The following is a 16,576-nucleotide window of genomic DNA, read 5'->3' on the forward strand; positions in this document are numbered from 1 at the left end:
TGACCACAACTGTCGGGATTAAGGCTTTGGAATGCTCCACTTCTCGGTCAACTTCTACGATTTTGCGCGGGAGGAAACACGCGTTTTAGGAGGTGATCATATCAGGTAGATATATATGGCTGCCTTTCACCTCTTGGTGGGGTATAGCGGGTCAACCCCGCCTACGCGCCATTGCTCGCGGTTACTTGAAATGCGTTTCAGCTTCTCTCCGACTTCAGGTAGAGATGTCATTGAATCTGTTTTTTTTCATAGTAATATTAACGAGAAAGCAAGGGGAAAAGAATGTATGCTCGAGGTCCTAGTTTCTCACCGCTGTTTTGGTAGTTTTCTTTAAGGATAGTAAAATATTAACGTGTCCGGATAGCTGAGTGGTTAGAGCGCAAGGCTGTCGTACGGAAGGTCGCGGTTCAAATCTCACTGGTGGCAGTGGAATTTGTATCGTGATTTGACGTCGGATACCAGTCGACTCAGCTGTGAATGAGTACCTGAGTCAAATCAGGGTAATAATCTCGGACGAGCGCAATGCTGACCACATTGCCTCCTAGTGTACCGTTACGGTCTTGAATGAAGTGCTCTAACACACTTCAAGGCCCTGATCCAACATGGATTGTTGCGCCAACGATTATTATTATTATTATTAAAATATTAACGGTGCAATTTAGAATTCAGAGAAAGAGCCAAAGGGTTCACGACAAGACCAAAGCCAAGTTTTAAAAAGCTAGGCTCGTCCAGAGGGCAATTGCAGCCGTAAGTTCTCGTGGATGGTTTCGTGAACACTAAGCTGCGAAGACCAAAAGATTTTACATGTTCAATTGGCGGCCTGTAAAGTAATGCAAAGGATATCGTCCGTGTGGGTAGTGATCAGAACTAGGGCGTGCATTTTGAGTGCTAGATGGTAAAGTTCAAATGTGACCAGAAGGATAGAATCACAGATGTGGAGAGTTCCGAGCCGAGATTTGAAATTGTAGCGTAGGCTGGATCCGCGCGTATAAGATAAAAGATACATTGGCAAGAATCCAGTGTGAATTCTAATCACTACCTTTCATAATTTCTCCAAAGATCTAAACGGAACAAGCGGAAGAAAAGAGAGCTAGGAATGTGAGTGAAACGGGCTTGGTGTTAGTGTGTGTCGGATCTGCGCAGATCAGATATCAGATATTATACAGAAGAAAAAAGCAGCCTGAAAAGATGATGCTCGTGGTAAATAAGTTCACAATTACCACTGTTACCAGTAAACTCAGAGCTTTCATTAGCATGAGTTTTTGCCGTGGTATCGGTGAATTGTGGCTCGACACTATTTTGAAAGAAGAACTACGTTGGCGTACGGTCCAGGTACTGGCAGACCTAGTGATTAGAAGGCGGAGACAGCAGTGGCTAGATGAGGTTTTATATCATATCTATACCATGCAATGGAATCCACTATTTACTTTAGAAGCACACTATGTAACAGTAGAGAAAGAGTGTGGGCTTCTCAGGAAGTCCTTGAAGAAGCTGAAATACGTTTCATCGATCCACCAAACGATGTCGGATAATTGCAATGGACGTGTTCTCCCTGCTATATGGGATATGTAAAGATTACTTTTTTATGCAACGTAATATTCGCTGGGATACTCGCCCTTCCTGTGCGGCACGTCACGTCAACTATTACCCATTCAGCGAGGGGAGGAGAGGGCTTTCAGCCAAAAAGGAATTGTATTGAAGCCTTGTGCGGTATATCAGGTAATCAATGGATTAACAGGATACAGTGCAGAATAATTGTAAGCAAGTACACCTCTAGCAGAGGTGGTGCCTAATATTGGGTAGCAAGGGACAGCCATATATCCACATGTAGTCCTAGTTAAGTTGATGCGGTTCATTCATTCGAAGACTTAAAGTAGAGAAGAGTGACTTAAGCATACCCTAGATTAGGATATCTATGCCGAAGAGGAGATTGAGCGATAGTATGGAATCAAATCAACCGAACTGTGGTGATAAATATTTGAGTTTCATTCGCTTCTTGGATGGAGTGCTACACTCAAGAAACCATATCAGATTAAATTCGGTCTTACAAGGGCATGAGATGGTATCAACTTCTTGGGCCGTTTAATGTTAATAATATTGGAAGACCTATCAAAGGTTTTGAAAGACACTGCTTGAGCTGGGCGAAAGTGGTACAGTGTGAGGGATGTACTTATAAGATATAAATATATCTATGGAAATGAACACGGGGAATCAAAGATTGTTCTACATATGGTTGCCACTATCATCCCGCCGAAATGTGTTTTATTTTCTTCCTGGTTTTCCATAGAAGCTTGGGAAGACCTGAAGGAGATCGTGTCTTTGCCGGTTTATTTTGTAGAAAGTTGATTGGTTGGAGAAGAAAATCGAAGGATACATGCACTCGGAATTCTAACCACTAATGTCATACGTCTTTGCCTTCTTCTTCCAAAAGAACATAATCTACAATTAAATAATTAAGGAGGATTTGGGGTTAGAAATATCCTTTTAAAGCTTAAATTTCAAAAAATTGCCACCTCCAGAAGACTTTTTAGTATCTTTTATTCAAATGGGACTGTTTGAACTACGGTGCTTATATGTATAAATAGACCTATTATTTGCTCTATATGTTTTGGCGATAGTGGGTCCTTTGAACGTTGTTGGGATTTCCAAGCAAACGTATCTCAGTAAATTTGTTGTTGGTAGACTTATTTGAGAAATTGGATCTGGAAATTGGTTAACCCATACGTATGTCGGGAATATGTAAGTTTTGAATGAATCAGGGTTTTCCTTGGATGGGATTAGGTGGAGGGTAGGATATGATCACTGTATAGGATAGAGGATACAGTAAGCTAATTAGATCCTTATCAGCGATATAGAGGTAGAAGAATAAGGCCTCGGAAAGAGCAGGAGTATCTAAATAAAGGATCACCTTAAATTTAGTTCCCTCTAAGGAACGGCCAATTTTAAAAAATAAACAAATATTGTGGGGAGATCACGGTGATGTTTGGAGTTTTTTAGTGTCCTTTTATCGTGGATAGAGGCGAAATGAAATGTTATTTTCTCAGACGTAAAAAAAACTTGATTTCAGAGTTCCTGACGGTTTTGCGATCTGAATCGATAGATCGAAAAAAAGGAAATAATTTCATGAAGATATATTAATGGAAGGTATACTATGATGCGGAGGCGATGGTCCCCAGTGGAATTACTAGTTTATAAACACAAGATTAAGGAAAGTACCCAGAGCTATGTTGAGGAATGGTTTTTCTTTAAATGCGGGAGGAATGATCTTTCATATTTCAACAGGATATCTTAAGTCTTCTCGCAAAAAGTGATGCAAACCGACTTTTACTTTTTCTGGTTGGCTACATTAATATTCGACTTAAATATTGCTGAAAGGAGCCAGAAATGTTCGTAGAATACGTTGGAGAACTAGTTTCGGAAAATGACAGGTATTTGGTTGTTATTGTAAGAGCGTGGGGAAAGGTCTCTTTTCAAGAATAGAGGTTAATTCATGCGTAGTGATACTATGCAACTGATAAAGGTACTTTGCGCTCCCATTAACCCAGGATACCAACACTACAAATTCGCTGAAACTACCCCTACAAATTCAGTTCACACTTACCTCGTTTTCTTTTTTTTCACCCCATTCGGATCACCTTTCTTCTTATCATTTTTCTTCGTATTATTATTACCAGTCGAACTATCACTTGCCGATGCAATTGATCCTGTTGAAGTAGTTGAAACCGTTGCACTAACGTCATCTCCTTTCCCCTTTTTTCCGATACCATTCATAGCACTTGCAGAATCCATAGGATGATGATGTGGTGATTGACCATTACTCGATGGTGGTTGCACTGACGGAGGGGGTTGTCCTGTTGTTTGCGAAACAACAGGTTGCACTTGAGTAGGGGGTTGCGGACTGAACATTTGCATATGATCATAATCCATTTTCGTAGAGGTTGGTGAATAATCGATTTTACCATTAGGATTTGGACCATAGTCTAAGGGTGCTTTGCCATAGTCGATTTTATGACCGCCGCCAGGAGAGTATTGATCCAGTTTTAGTGTGACATAATCGTACTTGGGACTGGGCGAGTAGCAACCCAACTTTGTGGAATAGTCAACCTTTTGAGCAGAACCGTAGTCGAGCGTTTTATAGTGGTCGAGTTTAGGTGACCCGGGAAGTAGGCTGTGCACTTCCGGAAGGCGCTGTGGACACAGTTCCGTAGCAGACGAGGGAGGTTGAACCGAGGTCATACCGAGCATCACCTGGATACTGTGTCCGGATTGGGGCTGAAGTGGTTTTGGACCGAGAGGACTTAAAGGACCTGCGAAATCACTGAATATCTGATCATCGAAATTGGATGGTTCCATCGTATATCGGCCGTCCAGGTTCGCTTCACTTTTTACAGGTGCAATGAAATCACTTGTTCGTCAATTAATTCCACTTATGAATTAGCGAACACGCTGAACCAGACATCACACGTGGCGCATCAATGCAAAGCACAACAACAATAATTAATTAATTTCACAGCACGCCGCCTCGGTTGCCTTTGAGCTGGGGTAATTTATTTAATTACCGGTCTTTTAATTAAAATCACTTTTGGAATGCGCACACACTACCACAGTACTAGGGGCGAGTGCCTGGAGAGGAGAGTTGCCGTCAAATAGTGCACAATTTCGAATCGTTTCGGGCGCAGGTCGGTTAAAAGGAGATGCAGGAACTACTGCCTATGTCTCCTTACGGATTAGCGCGCGAATTTTTGAAATTCTACAAGTGAATGTGTTATCGTGTGTCGAGTATCGAATGCGCGATTAATACAAGCCTAAGCGATTAATTGAAGTCTCGCTGAACTATGATTGCCTTTTTATAGTCAATTTAGGAGTCAATTAGACGAAACGCCCTAGCAACCAATCAGCTCTCAGTAATGGAAGATGTCATGCTGCGGCATCCAAAATGGACCCTCAGTTCGGACGAATCAGCAGCAGCGTCTGTTATACCATACGTCCGGGACGATATGTGTGATCTTCATGCATGTGATCACTTTGAGAAATTATCCTCTGGATGCGTCCCGAGGTTACTATGTGCGGACGAGGATGGAAAATGCGGAGGGCGTTACGGTCGCAACGTGGATGTGTGCGTGAGTAGTAGACTCGAAAATCACTATGCTATCTAGAGCTATTGGGTTCAGGACCTTTCCGCATGGTACCGAGGAAGGCGTTTCTTTCCTAAACAAAGCGATGCGGAGTGAAATATTGAGGGGTGAGATAGGGACGCAACCGAGTGTGTACATACTTGAGGCATCTATCATACATACGACATATATAATTTTTACTGAAGTGACTCTCGTATCTAGAGTCAGAGTCATAAGTTCAGATAGGGGTCACGTGCGATGAGATTTTTTTGATTTTAGTCTGTTGAGTTCGTTTTTTGAGCGTTTTGTTCAGGTCATGCCGGCATATTCTACGATTCCACACTATTTCATCATTGAAGGGGACTTTCAAATCGCGTTCCAAGACGGGAACTATGAATTCTGACAGCATGACTTAGTGGCTATCATTTACATATATTAGCAACAGCTATTTGCTGCTGGCATCATGGTGGTGGGTATTTTATTCTTGTTTTTATGGCACCATAAAATAGTGTATAGCGTAATGGTTGTTGACTAAATTGGGTTCCGTTGATCATTGCCTGTTTTTGGACATCTAATTTGCATGATGGATAGGAAAAAAACTTTTCGCAATAAATGTTCTGTAGTGATTCGTTAGTGATAACCTTCTAGATTCGTCAGTTGAATCACTGAATATTGTTACATTTCATCGTCAATTGCTATGAAAACTATTTTTCAGATTTATCCCTGAACTGGGAACATTCATTTGAATAGTTTTATCAAAAAAAGTAGGTTCGGTTTTTATGTAAATCATGCCAAAATAAAGTTCAGAACTTATAAAATAAAAAATTACCTTTTAGCAGGTGTGGAAAAAGGATTTGTATACATGTAAAGCGGAAGCAGCAGGCGACATAAAAGAAGGCGCGAGAGCAAAGCTATTGTCTGTCTCTGATTACATACATAGTACCCCCAACATCCCCCATGTCTCACTTTTTCCATTTCGAACAGGAAGGTGGACCCTTTAAATTCTAGACCTACACTTTTGAAAAGCAGTGGGACCCTGCTTGATTTCATGAGTAGTAAAGAAATTAAGAGATGTTTTTTGCCATATTTAGTGGACTAGTCTGAACGGTATAATACCTCCTTTTCGCGGAATGTCCGTGCCAAAAGCAGTCATTACCCTTCAGTTCAGTTCGGGAACAAATACAAGGTTGCTGTTCGATTGACCTGCGTGCCGAAGATGACATATACCACTGCTTCACAGTAAACAAAGGATCTTCTCATCTTGGTTGGTTTTTCCACTTTTCTTGGTCATATGTAGACACGGTACGGGTGGTCCTTGAAAAGCTTTTAAACCACCGTCAAGGGTATTAAGCTTTCCCTATTTCGGTTGGCCTTTAACTCATTTTCCATTGTGTTGGTTGTTCAGGCCAATCTTATCTGATGAGCTCTTGTCAGCACGTCGTCTCTTTTTCAATTTCTCTATGATGGGTCTAATGCCATTTTGAATGTCCTCATTTCGTAATAATGTTTATAATAATCGTATAAGGGAAAACCTTACCGTATCTTAAAGAAGTATTGCGTCTCTTTTTTATGGTTACAGTGCTAATAGGTGCAAATTTCCTAGGCTAATATAGAACACTTTTTTTTATCAAATTTGATTTTATTATTCAATATAGTTACCTTCGAGGGTGATACATTGATTTTACCTTTGTCTTTAGCGTCAAAATAAGCCTCAGTTTCGGCGTTAATTTTTTTTTCAGTGAGCATTCTATTCAGATCTAAGAATAGGAAAAGTCGCTAGGGGCCACATCTGGAGAATAAAGTGGATGCGAAAACAATTTGAAGCCTAATTCATGCAATTCTGACATCGTTTTCATTGATTGACACGGTGCATTGTCTTGGTGAAACAGCACTTTCTTCTTCTTCTTTTCATCCTTCAAACGCTCCAATATCGCTATATGATAGTCGCTGCTGATGGTGTTTCCCTTCTCAAGGTAGTCGATGAACATTGTGCCAACCGCATTCAAAAATACTGATGTCATAGCCTTCCCAGCCTGCCATTGTGTCTTTGCACCCTTGTAGTCCACTCAGAAGTCGATCATTTTGAATTTGGTGTGAAATAATGGAATAATGTTTCGTCCATTGTCAGAACAGCTTCAAACACTCCTCAGAATCGTAAACTTGTTAGCACTGATGAAGGGAACAATCGGTATTTGCAAGAATAAATATCCACACCAATGAAAAAGAAACAACAAGTTTGTTAGCTCGTGCGGCGCCCACTTTGAACAGAGCTTTCGCATATGTGTGTGTCCGGATAGCTGAGTGGTTAGAGCGCAAGGCTGTCGTACGGAAGGTCGCGGTTCAAATCTCGCTGGTGGCAGTGGAATTTGTATCGTGATTTGACGTCGGACACCAGTCGACTCAGCTGTGAATGAGTACCTGAGTCAAATCAGGGTAATAATCTCGGGCGAGCGCAATGCTGACCACATTGCCTCCTACAGTTCACTGTAGTGTACCGTTACGGTCTTGAATGAAGTGCTCTAACACACTTCAAGGCCCTGATCCAACATGGATTGTTGCGCCAACGATTATTATTATTATTTCGCATATATAAACATTCATGCATGATATGATCCTTTGATATCTTTAGAGCCTCAGCTATCTCGATCGACTTCACTTTGTGGTCATCCAAAATTATTTGGGGGCTTTTCGCCGGTAATAGCCTTTTTGCGTCCATTATGTGCGAGGAACTCGGTACTCATTTCGCTCCGTTTAAACTTAACAAACTACTTCTCAAAGGTTGATTTTCCTGGTGCAAAGTGCGAATAATGTTTATCAAGCCAAGTTTTGGCTTCAACAATATTTGTTTCGCCAAAAAGCAATTCTTTAATAATCCAAGAAACCCAAGAATCTAACAAAAGTTGCTTCATTCAAAATGCTCTAATCCATAAACTAATAGTCCGACAGCTGTCAAATTTACACACGTGTCTTTTAAAGGTTAGGAGTCATTAAAAATCATATGAAATTTAATACTAGTAGCGCTATTTGTGTGTTAGCCTATGAACGCTGCAGGCCACCAAAATAAAATAATTCCTGAAATTCAAGCTGCTGATTTTCTTGCATTTAGTTATAATGAAACAAGGGATGTTTCATGTCGGCCGGCAAGTTCGATTTAGAAAAAGTTTCCTTAAATCCCGTTTTGTTCTTATTGTTTTCGGCCCAGTCAGTCATATAATGGAGACTTCTAGGTGCGTTAGCCTTCCGTCTAGTATTAAGTGCCTTCCCAGGGGTATTTTCCTACCTTGTGTCGGGCATTGTCCTGAATATGTTTGGAAGTCGAAAATTCTTCGGAGAATTCTACTCCCAAGCGCGGCTAAAAGTTTGCAATTTGTCTTGTTAAGAACCCAAAGTACATGATGACAGGCAAGATCATTGTCTTCTACAGTAAGAGTTTTGGCTCTATGGTGGACATTTCTCATTTTAGACCGAAACCCAAAGATCTGGAGGGACATTCAGGGTTGTTCTAAGAGTTAAGGAACACCGTGTCGTTCGCAAACGTAGATATAAACGATCCTAGTACGTTTCCTTGGGGGATACCTGTTTTGACAGAATGATCTTCGGATGGGGAGCTTCTGTATTCCGAATAGAACAACCGATCTTTGCTGTAGGATTTCAAACTGTCGGACATATTTGCTGGCAGGATTTTTCTAATCTTGTGTAATAGCTCTCGAAATCTTCGGCAATGTCGAGAAAGATGACGGAGTATCTCTTTTCGTCGAAAGCTTGCCTTATTGCCGAAGCGAAAAATTTTCTGCTGTGTCATGTTTTTTTCGGAAACCGAATTGATATTCAGACATTATATTGTAAATTGTTAGCAATGACAGGATCTTTGACGCATCAATTTTTCTAACCCTTTGGTGTGATATGCGGTTTATCGGATGATATGATGTTACTTGTGTCGGAGTTTCCTCGATGATACGAGTGACATTTTTAATTCTAAAGTGGAGGTTCATTTTATCAGTTGAGGGTGAGCATTAGCAAACTATTTTCCAAATAAGTTGCGAGTGCAGCACGTTTTTTAACGTCACTACAAATTCAGTCTCTATTTCCTACCCCCAAGGGTGGTAAATGTTGTTTCAGCTTTCTCAGATTCCTGGAAGCCTTCCAAAGAGAACAATCCATGTCCGCTGTCGCAGTCATGGTAGTTTTGCCTAACATACTCTCCTGAGTTTCATAGTTCAAAGCTTTCGCAGGTTTCTTTAACGCTTCTGATAGTTAAACTTTTAATCTTGGCGATCGATGTGTTGGTTTTTTTGTGGATCATTTCTAGGATATACGTTCAGGGTTTATGTCGATCGGCTACTCTTTGATTTGTTTTGTGGATAGTCGTGCAGCCAGAATGAGGAATTTATTGAAGCTTTCAATGGATAGGTTGACGACTTGCTGTCATTACTTGATCAAATTTCAAACGCAGCCTGTAAATAAGGTAAGACGGTAGACATTTAAGTGCAGTAAATTGCATTTCCACTTGTTTGAACATCAAGGAACCATTTCGTATTTAGTATTTAGTAATCTTAATTAAATGTAAATTAAGTAGGCAGGCACAAAATAATTTATATAGATTGCATTTTACCTGTTTAATATGGCCATGTTCCAGGCTTCTCGAGAGAATTTCCTTTCCATTTATTAGTATTTTGTGAACTTGAATGATTCCGACAACTATACACTTTTTTACAAAAATGTAAGGGGTCTAAGGACCAAGCTGTCGGATTTCAAACTGTCTGCCTTATCATTCCCAAATTATGTCATTTGCATTTCCGAAACCTGGCTGGATGCCAGGATTTTAGATTCTGAGCTCTTCGAAGGTTACTTTGTCTTTTGTTGTGACAGAGACTGCGCTGCGCTTGACAAGACAACTGACCCTAATAGCTGTTAAGTCCCCTGTTCGTGCCGAAATCATCTTTTCGTCCCCCTCCTCCTCTTACGATTCTGTCACCATACGTGTCTTTCCGCCAAACATATGTCCTTTTATCATATCGTGTGTATATTCTCCCTGCCTAAGCTCGCCTTCCCTGTACGAGGATTTATTCGACAGATTATCAGAGGTTCCAACCGTTTTGTTTCCCTCACTTTCTTTCATCCTCTGTGGCAACTTTAATTTTCCTATGCTCTCCTGGCCCATTACTCTTGGCCTTCCCTCCCTCTCTAATAACTCGACCCACCCTTCCCTTCCTCTATCCACTTTCATGTAGACCTGTGCCGCCCTCCAGTTTAACCTTTTTAGAAACCACCTAGATCGCTCTCTTGACCTTGTCCTCTCTATGCGTTGTCTTTCCCAATCCCTTCATGCTCCGTCTTACGTTGCCCCTGACGCCTATCATCCTGCTCTCGAGTTCGATGTTCAGATATATCGAGTCCACTCTAGCAAGTTCAACTTTCGTACGTCGTCTGTCCTCCTCACTGGATAGGCTTAGAAATTCAACCTGACCACGATGATATAAAAGGAATCCCATTTTGAGGGGCCATAATATTTTAAAGGGGATGGGCGCCACGAAATTTGCTTGGGTTGGAAGAGGGGCACCTCCTCCTTTCTCGTCCATAAACGTTCCACCACCTCCGGGGATAGGGTTGGAAATTCAACTTTTACCAAAATTGTAATTCAACCGTCAGCTATAAAATATTGGGCAGCGAAGCGGGCACTTATCTCTAAGGTCACAATCGTGGGACCAAAATCATGTGAATTAATAAATAATAATAATAAATCTTTAATAATTTCTCCTGTTATTGTGAGTCCACCTACTGTGCAGACAACATATATTCAAGTATTGGATACATCTAGTGACCTATTTTAAAAGATTAATCAACATTGGGAGGAAACTCCTTAGCAGTGGGAGAATCAAAATTGGATGGGAAGTATACAGGGTACGAATGCGGAGTCTTCACCAAGTGCTACAGGTATCTGCAGTATGGACACACGTCAGTGGCTTGCAAGGGACTGGATAGGAGGACAGCATGCGAGAGATGCGGCCAAGTGATTTCGATTTCGTGTTCTTGCCGAAGGCCGAGGGACCGGGTTTGTATGGATCCGGTGTTTACCTGACGCCGAACGAAATGATGCCGGACTTTCGGCGCCGGCTTGATGCTCTGGAGGACCTTTCAAGCACGGTGGGAATCCTGGTAGGTGGTGATTTTAATGCTAGGGCCCTTGAATGGAGCATGTCTCAGTCAGACTCCAGGGCGAAACGGATCCTGGAAATGGCGGCGGGAACCGGACTCGTAGTTTTAAACATCGGATCCACGCCGAGGTTTCGGCGCCCAGGCTGTGAAGGAAGCATTCCTTACATCACTTTTGCGTCGGAATCTCTGGCATCATCGGTGGACGGGTGGTGAATCCTAGAAAATTTCTAGACAAGTGATCACCAGTACATCGCGTTCGAAGTGCACCAACACGACGCTCCCCTTTTGTGTGGAATTCACGAGGGTGAACGTCGGGAAGTTCGTCGATGCTCTAGGAGCCGGCAGGGCCGCGCTGGATGGCGCTCCGGGGATGGTAGTGTCGCAGCTGACACCGTCGTAAATTCAGTGATGAACCTGATAACGACGGCGTGTGAGGCATCCATGCCCCGGAGGGGCCTCAGGCGCGACAAGTCTTCTATGTACTGGTGGACGGCAGAAATTGCGAACATAGGGAGGGAGTGCCATAAGCTCCGCCGTTTGGCACAACATTTGAATGCCAACGAGGAGGCATGTGTCATATAGATCAGCAAAAAGAAGACTTCACAGCGCTATAAATAAAAGCAAAGCTCGCGGCTGGCTGAACCTTGTCAACGAGGTGAATGAGGAACCCGTGGGGACATGGCTATAAGCTTGTCACCCGGAAAATCGGGGCTCTGTCAATAGCGCGGGCAGCGTCGAGGATTGCCCCCTTTTCACAATGAGAGAGCTCAAAGAGGCGGTTCTCACTATGAAAAATTAGAAGGTGCCAGACCCTTATGGCATCCCGGGGGAAGATTACAAACTGGTGTGCCGCCAACGGCCAGAATTGCTTCTTGATGCGTTCAACGCTCGCTTGAAGGAGGGCATTTTTCCTTGTCACTGGAAAGTGGCCAGACTCGCGCGGATCAGCAAGGGTAAAGGAGACTCGGAACTTCCGTCTGCATACCGACCGCTGGGTACGCTTGACACGGCCGGGAAAGTGCTCCAGCAGCTCATCAGGAGTAGACACGCTAAAGTGATCCGCGCTGCGCGGGACTTATCCCAAAGGCAGTTTGGGTTGAGAACAGGGAGATACACAGTGGATGCTATTATGGAGGTAGTAGAAGGGGTTTATCGAGCCGACGCACTCAGCCTGGACGGATAGTGCTCCTCACAACGTTTGATGTCAGAAATGCCTTCAATTCTGTAAGATATGCTAGGCACATTAGAAAATTCATTTCACATGCTATGCTATCTTTTGCGGATATTGAGGGATTATCTGAAAGATCGCTCCCTTCTCTATGAGATGCCAGAGGGCCAAAGGAGGATGGAAATCACGTCGGGAGTAGCACAGATATCCATTCTAGGGCCGGATCTCTGGAACGCTTCTTATGATAGTCTGCTGGGACTCGATATGCCCGAAGAGTCGCATCTGGTCTGTTATGCTGACGATGTTGCGGCACTTGCTGCCAGACGCGCTGTTGAACAGGCGCAAAGCAGACTTGGCATATACAAACCGAATTAGTCCTCTTGAAATTGCCTACAAATCGACACCAACACTTTACTCACAAAATACACTTTGTCGGGAATTAAAAAAATTTTTCTTTACACTTTTGAATATAATTTTTGAATAGTTAAGGGAGCATTTTAGCAAATAAAAAAAAGTGGTTGGAAAAAAAATTTAAAGGTGGCATTCCTCCTTAATGAGCGAGAATATTCTTGCGTGATTATTAAGTGTTTCCGCGAAGGTGAGGGTCTTGTCGGTTCTCGTGTCCTTCAAGGACGCCTTGAATCTCTTTTGCTTTATCATCTTAATAAATTTGGGTTTGTACCCCGTGAATGCCGGTATAAAAACCTGGGCTGGGTGTATTTGGGAGAGTTGGGACGGCCTTGGATTATTTACAGATTTAACCCTAATCTTAATTTTCTTTGATTTTTTTTCTGAGGATGAAGTTGACTGGATAACCCTTCTTTCTTCTCGATGATGATGACTTCCGGGTAGATCTGCTCCACTGCGTCTTCATAAATCCCACCTCCTGGCTGTTGTTTTCGTTGCTACCGTCGTTGAACTTTGTTCTTCATATTATTCTATGGCGTCGATCGCTCTTTTTGGTTTAAGTGTCTCCTTTTCCGCTAGTTTTAGTAGTTTTATGATGATATGGTGCTGAAATTTGATATACTGGTCCATTAGATCCTTCTCCTCTTCGAGCTCATCTGTCCTGCTAAGGGAGCCCGAATGTCCTATGCGTCAAAGGGTTCTTTTCTTTCATACTTCTTGGTAGACCCATACCGGCTGGTGACTGTCGCAAGATTTCATTTGGTTTGAATAGATGGGGCCTCCATGTTCTCCTTACATAAACTCTCCACCTTTTCCGGCGAAGGGGCTTGAAAATTCAACCTTTACCATGCATTTTCCAGCAATTACCGAAAATTTCCCATGGTCCTTCGCAGCTTTCGTTAATTACCACTCGGGGCAACGTAGGAGTAACTTCTTACGACGAATGTGAATACTCAGATATATTCAATTTATATACATTAAGACTCACTAGGTACCACTAGGTGCGTAGTATGTACAAATAAAATCAACGTGTAACGAAATGTTCGCACATATGAATAACACAAAACCTTTTAAATCTTCCAAACTTTTGGTTATCGACTTGCCTTTATCGTCAAGCGATAGTGTTGGGTTATTGCGAGCAACTTTGTATGGATCATATTTCTGATTATATTTTCATCTTAGGATTTAATATCGATGGTTACATATGACAGCATTTACTACGTGCCTGTGGTAGTTTATTAGTACACTAAGGGTGTCCAAAAACACATGCAGATGGGAACAAAGGATTGTAACTCTCCAAGTGGTGCCAAGTCACAGACTTCGAACCCACCCCCGACTTTGAGAAATCAGGTCGTGGCCGAGGCATGGTTTTTGGGGGCCTCACCCGGTTCATATTTTCCCACGGAGAAATCTGTGCAAGACAGGCTCTACACTTCAGGGGAAAACCTACACCTGGTGTCTACGGTGCGGACAGCCAGAAAGGATAATATAGCAACTTCCTTAATGAGAGGAATTGGAAACCTGACTATGGTCGGCCTGTTGGTGAAACGGTTGCTTAACTCTTCCGAAAAACGAGGGAGGAAGTCTCAGCGAAAGGAAACTTCAACCGCAAAGGAGAAGGAGCTACAGGTTCGCCTGTTAGAACCTTCCTGGTGGACATTGAAGGGGCGTTTGACTGTGTGCCCTTCCAAAAGCTGTGTTATGCCCCCAGAGAGAGTGTTGTTGATGAAGCTTTAATCAAGTGGATCTATACTATGCTAACGCAGAGATTGCTGTGTGCTGAAGTGGGTGTTGATTGCCACCTAACAACGGAAATGACGAAAGCCTGGCCTCAAGGAGGTGTGCTATCGCCACTTCTGTGGAGTATATTGATCGACTCATTGCCATGGGAACAGTAAAGTCTGCTGTACTAGCTGCTGGTCGAAATTACGGAACGGTGTGTAGAAATGCACAACATGCCGTTGATTTGATTGACAGTTTGGCATGAACTTTCAGTGAATTTAAATAAAACCACAATGGTATTATTTACAAAAAGGATGAAACTGAATGGTCTTTGCTTTTCTTGGATTTGTTTACTCAGCGCACGTCAATGAGAGCAGCTCATAGACTAATTCGATTATATCAATGGGGAAACAGTGGACATAGGGTACAGAGCATTGGAAGAGTTATTGGGAGAACTGAGTCCAGTTTTTGCAATGCCTTCTGCGATCCCCATGCATCTGTTTGGTAAAAGCTATGAAGTTATCTTGAAATTAAGAGAAAACTGAGACAAACCAGAAGAATGCATACCAGGATATACTGACGTTTTCTAGATCGATGGCTCAAATACAGATACAATATAATACAGGTTGTGGAGCAGGAGTCTACCTCTCGAATAAAAGTGGGAAGTAGGCTTTTCCCTTGGGATAATACACAACGGTATTTCAGGCTGAAGTATATGCGATCCTAGAGGCGGCAATCTGAATGATTGACGAGCGGCTGAAGGGTTGGCGCAATCGTAATCTATAGCGATATTCAAGCTGTATTGAGGGCGTTTTGTAGTCCTTTGATCACTTCAAAAATCGTTCAGGAATGTAGAAATCGATTGAACTCTGCTCCTAGATTCAATATGGTCGAATTACTTTGGGTACCCGGTCATTGTGATGTAGACGGAAATGAAATCTCGGATGCTTAGTAAAAGAGGGTTCAATTTTCCCCATGCCTGACTGGACGCAGCGATTGGGGTGCCAATAGTATTGGCTAATACTGCTATCAAAAACTGAGTACAAGCTGCCTATAATGACAGGTGGCAGAGCCTTAATGCTGCTAAACACACCAATTTTTTTTCTGTCAGAACCAAGCAAACATACTGCAAAGTTTATCCTGTCGAAAAGCAGGAAGACTTGTAGAAGTGTTTTGACTGGCCATAATTTACTAGCTATATGTTCAGAGTAGGAATTCTCTCAGATGATCCATCCTGTAATGAGGCAGTAGAATCCATGAAACATTTTTTATGTGAGTGCCCCGCCTATGGACGCATCAGATATCAGATTTGTGGTGCAGATGTGTTACAACTGCAGCGGGTAGCATCAGATCCACTAATGGAAATCCTGGGATACATAAACGAATCCAGGATATTCCATTAGATCGGGGAATCGGGTACAATGGATCACTAGGGTGCTCAGAGACTTTACCTCTTCCCACCTCAAACCCACCCCCCAACACACACACACCGCTAGAACAAAAGGGACGAACACTTCTGAAGGTCTGTTTGACATTTATATGTAGGCACACGCTCTTGAACCACGAGTTTCATTATTTTATAAACAAATTTTGGGAAAGTTTTCAACAAAACACAACTTTCGAACCATGTCTACCATTCAATCTTTTACAGTGATGGAATTTTATATTTCGATTCAGCAAAGGACGTAATACTGTCATCATTGCAGAACTCCCAGATGAATGCAAATTTCAACATAAATCATTTACCAAATCATTTTCTTAACATTGGAAAAAGTACTTCCTCACATCCTTCGTAAATCATGTCATTAGAAAAGTATAGCAAACTTTGTCGAACTTCATGACTTTTTTTTCGATAAAAAATAAATCAAATATTTATCATAGATAAAAACTCCTCCGACGCGTGTTGAGCTCTCCATATTGAGCGGAAAAAGATATTTCAATAAAAAAAAAAACTCTCAATTCGAGAAATTCCCTCAGCATCTCAGAAACTATAAAAGTTTTCCATAAA

The 16,576-nt window shown here is 42.2% G+C and overlaps 2 protein-coding genes across 2 annotated transcripts in view; one reads left to right on the top strand and one right to left on the bottom strand.

The window, feature by feature from the left end:
• Positions 1 to 4,645, bottom strand: part of LOC119659786 (ALX homeobox protein 1) — a 66,936-nt gene extending 62,291 nt beyond the window's left edge. Inside the window, exon 1 of the mRNA XM_038068054.1 lies at positions 3,602 to 4,645. Coding sequence (XP_037923982.1) covers positions 3,602 to 4,353 — 752 coding nt within the window. The 5' untranslated portion in view covers positions 4,354 to 4,645. The remainder of the gene's footprint in view (positions 1 to 3,601) is intronic.
• A 245-nt stretch (positions 4,646 to 4,890) lies between these two features.
• The window catches only part of LOC119659785 (serine palmitoyltransferase 2-like), a 56,887-nt gene continuing 45,201 nt past the window's right edge, over positions 4,891 to 16,576 (top strand). Inside the window, exon 1 of the mRNA XM_038068051.1 lies at positions 4,891 to 5,120. Coding sequence (XP_037923979.1) covers positions 4,908 to 5,120 — 213 coding nt within the window. The 5' untranslated portion in view covers positions 4,891 to 4,907. The remainder of the gene's footprint in view (positions 5,121 to 16,576) is intronic.

The sequence above is a fragment of the Hermetia illucens genome, chromosome 6 (genome assembly GCF_905115235.1).
Source record: "Hermetia illucens chromosome 6, iHerIll2.2.curated.20191125, whole genome shotgun sequence".
NCBI classification, from domain to species: Eukaryota; Metazoa; Arthropoda; class Insecta; order Diptera; family Stratiomyidae; genus Hermetia; species Hermetia illucens.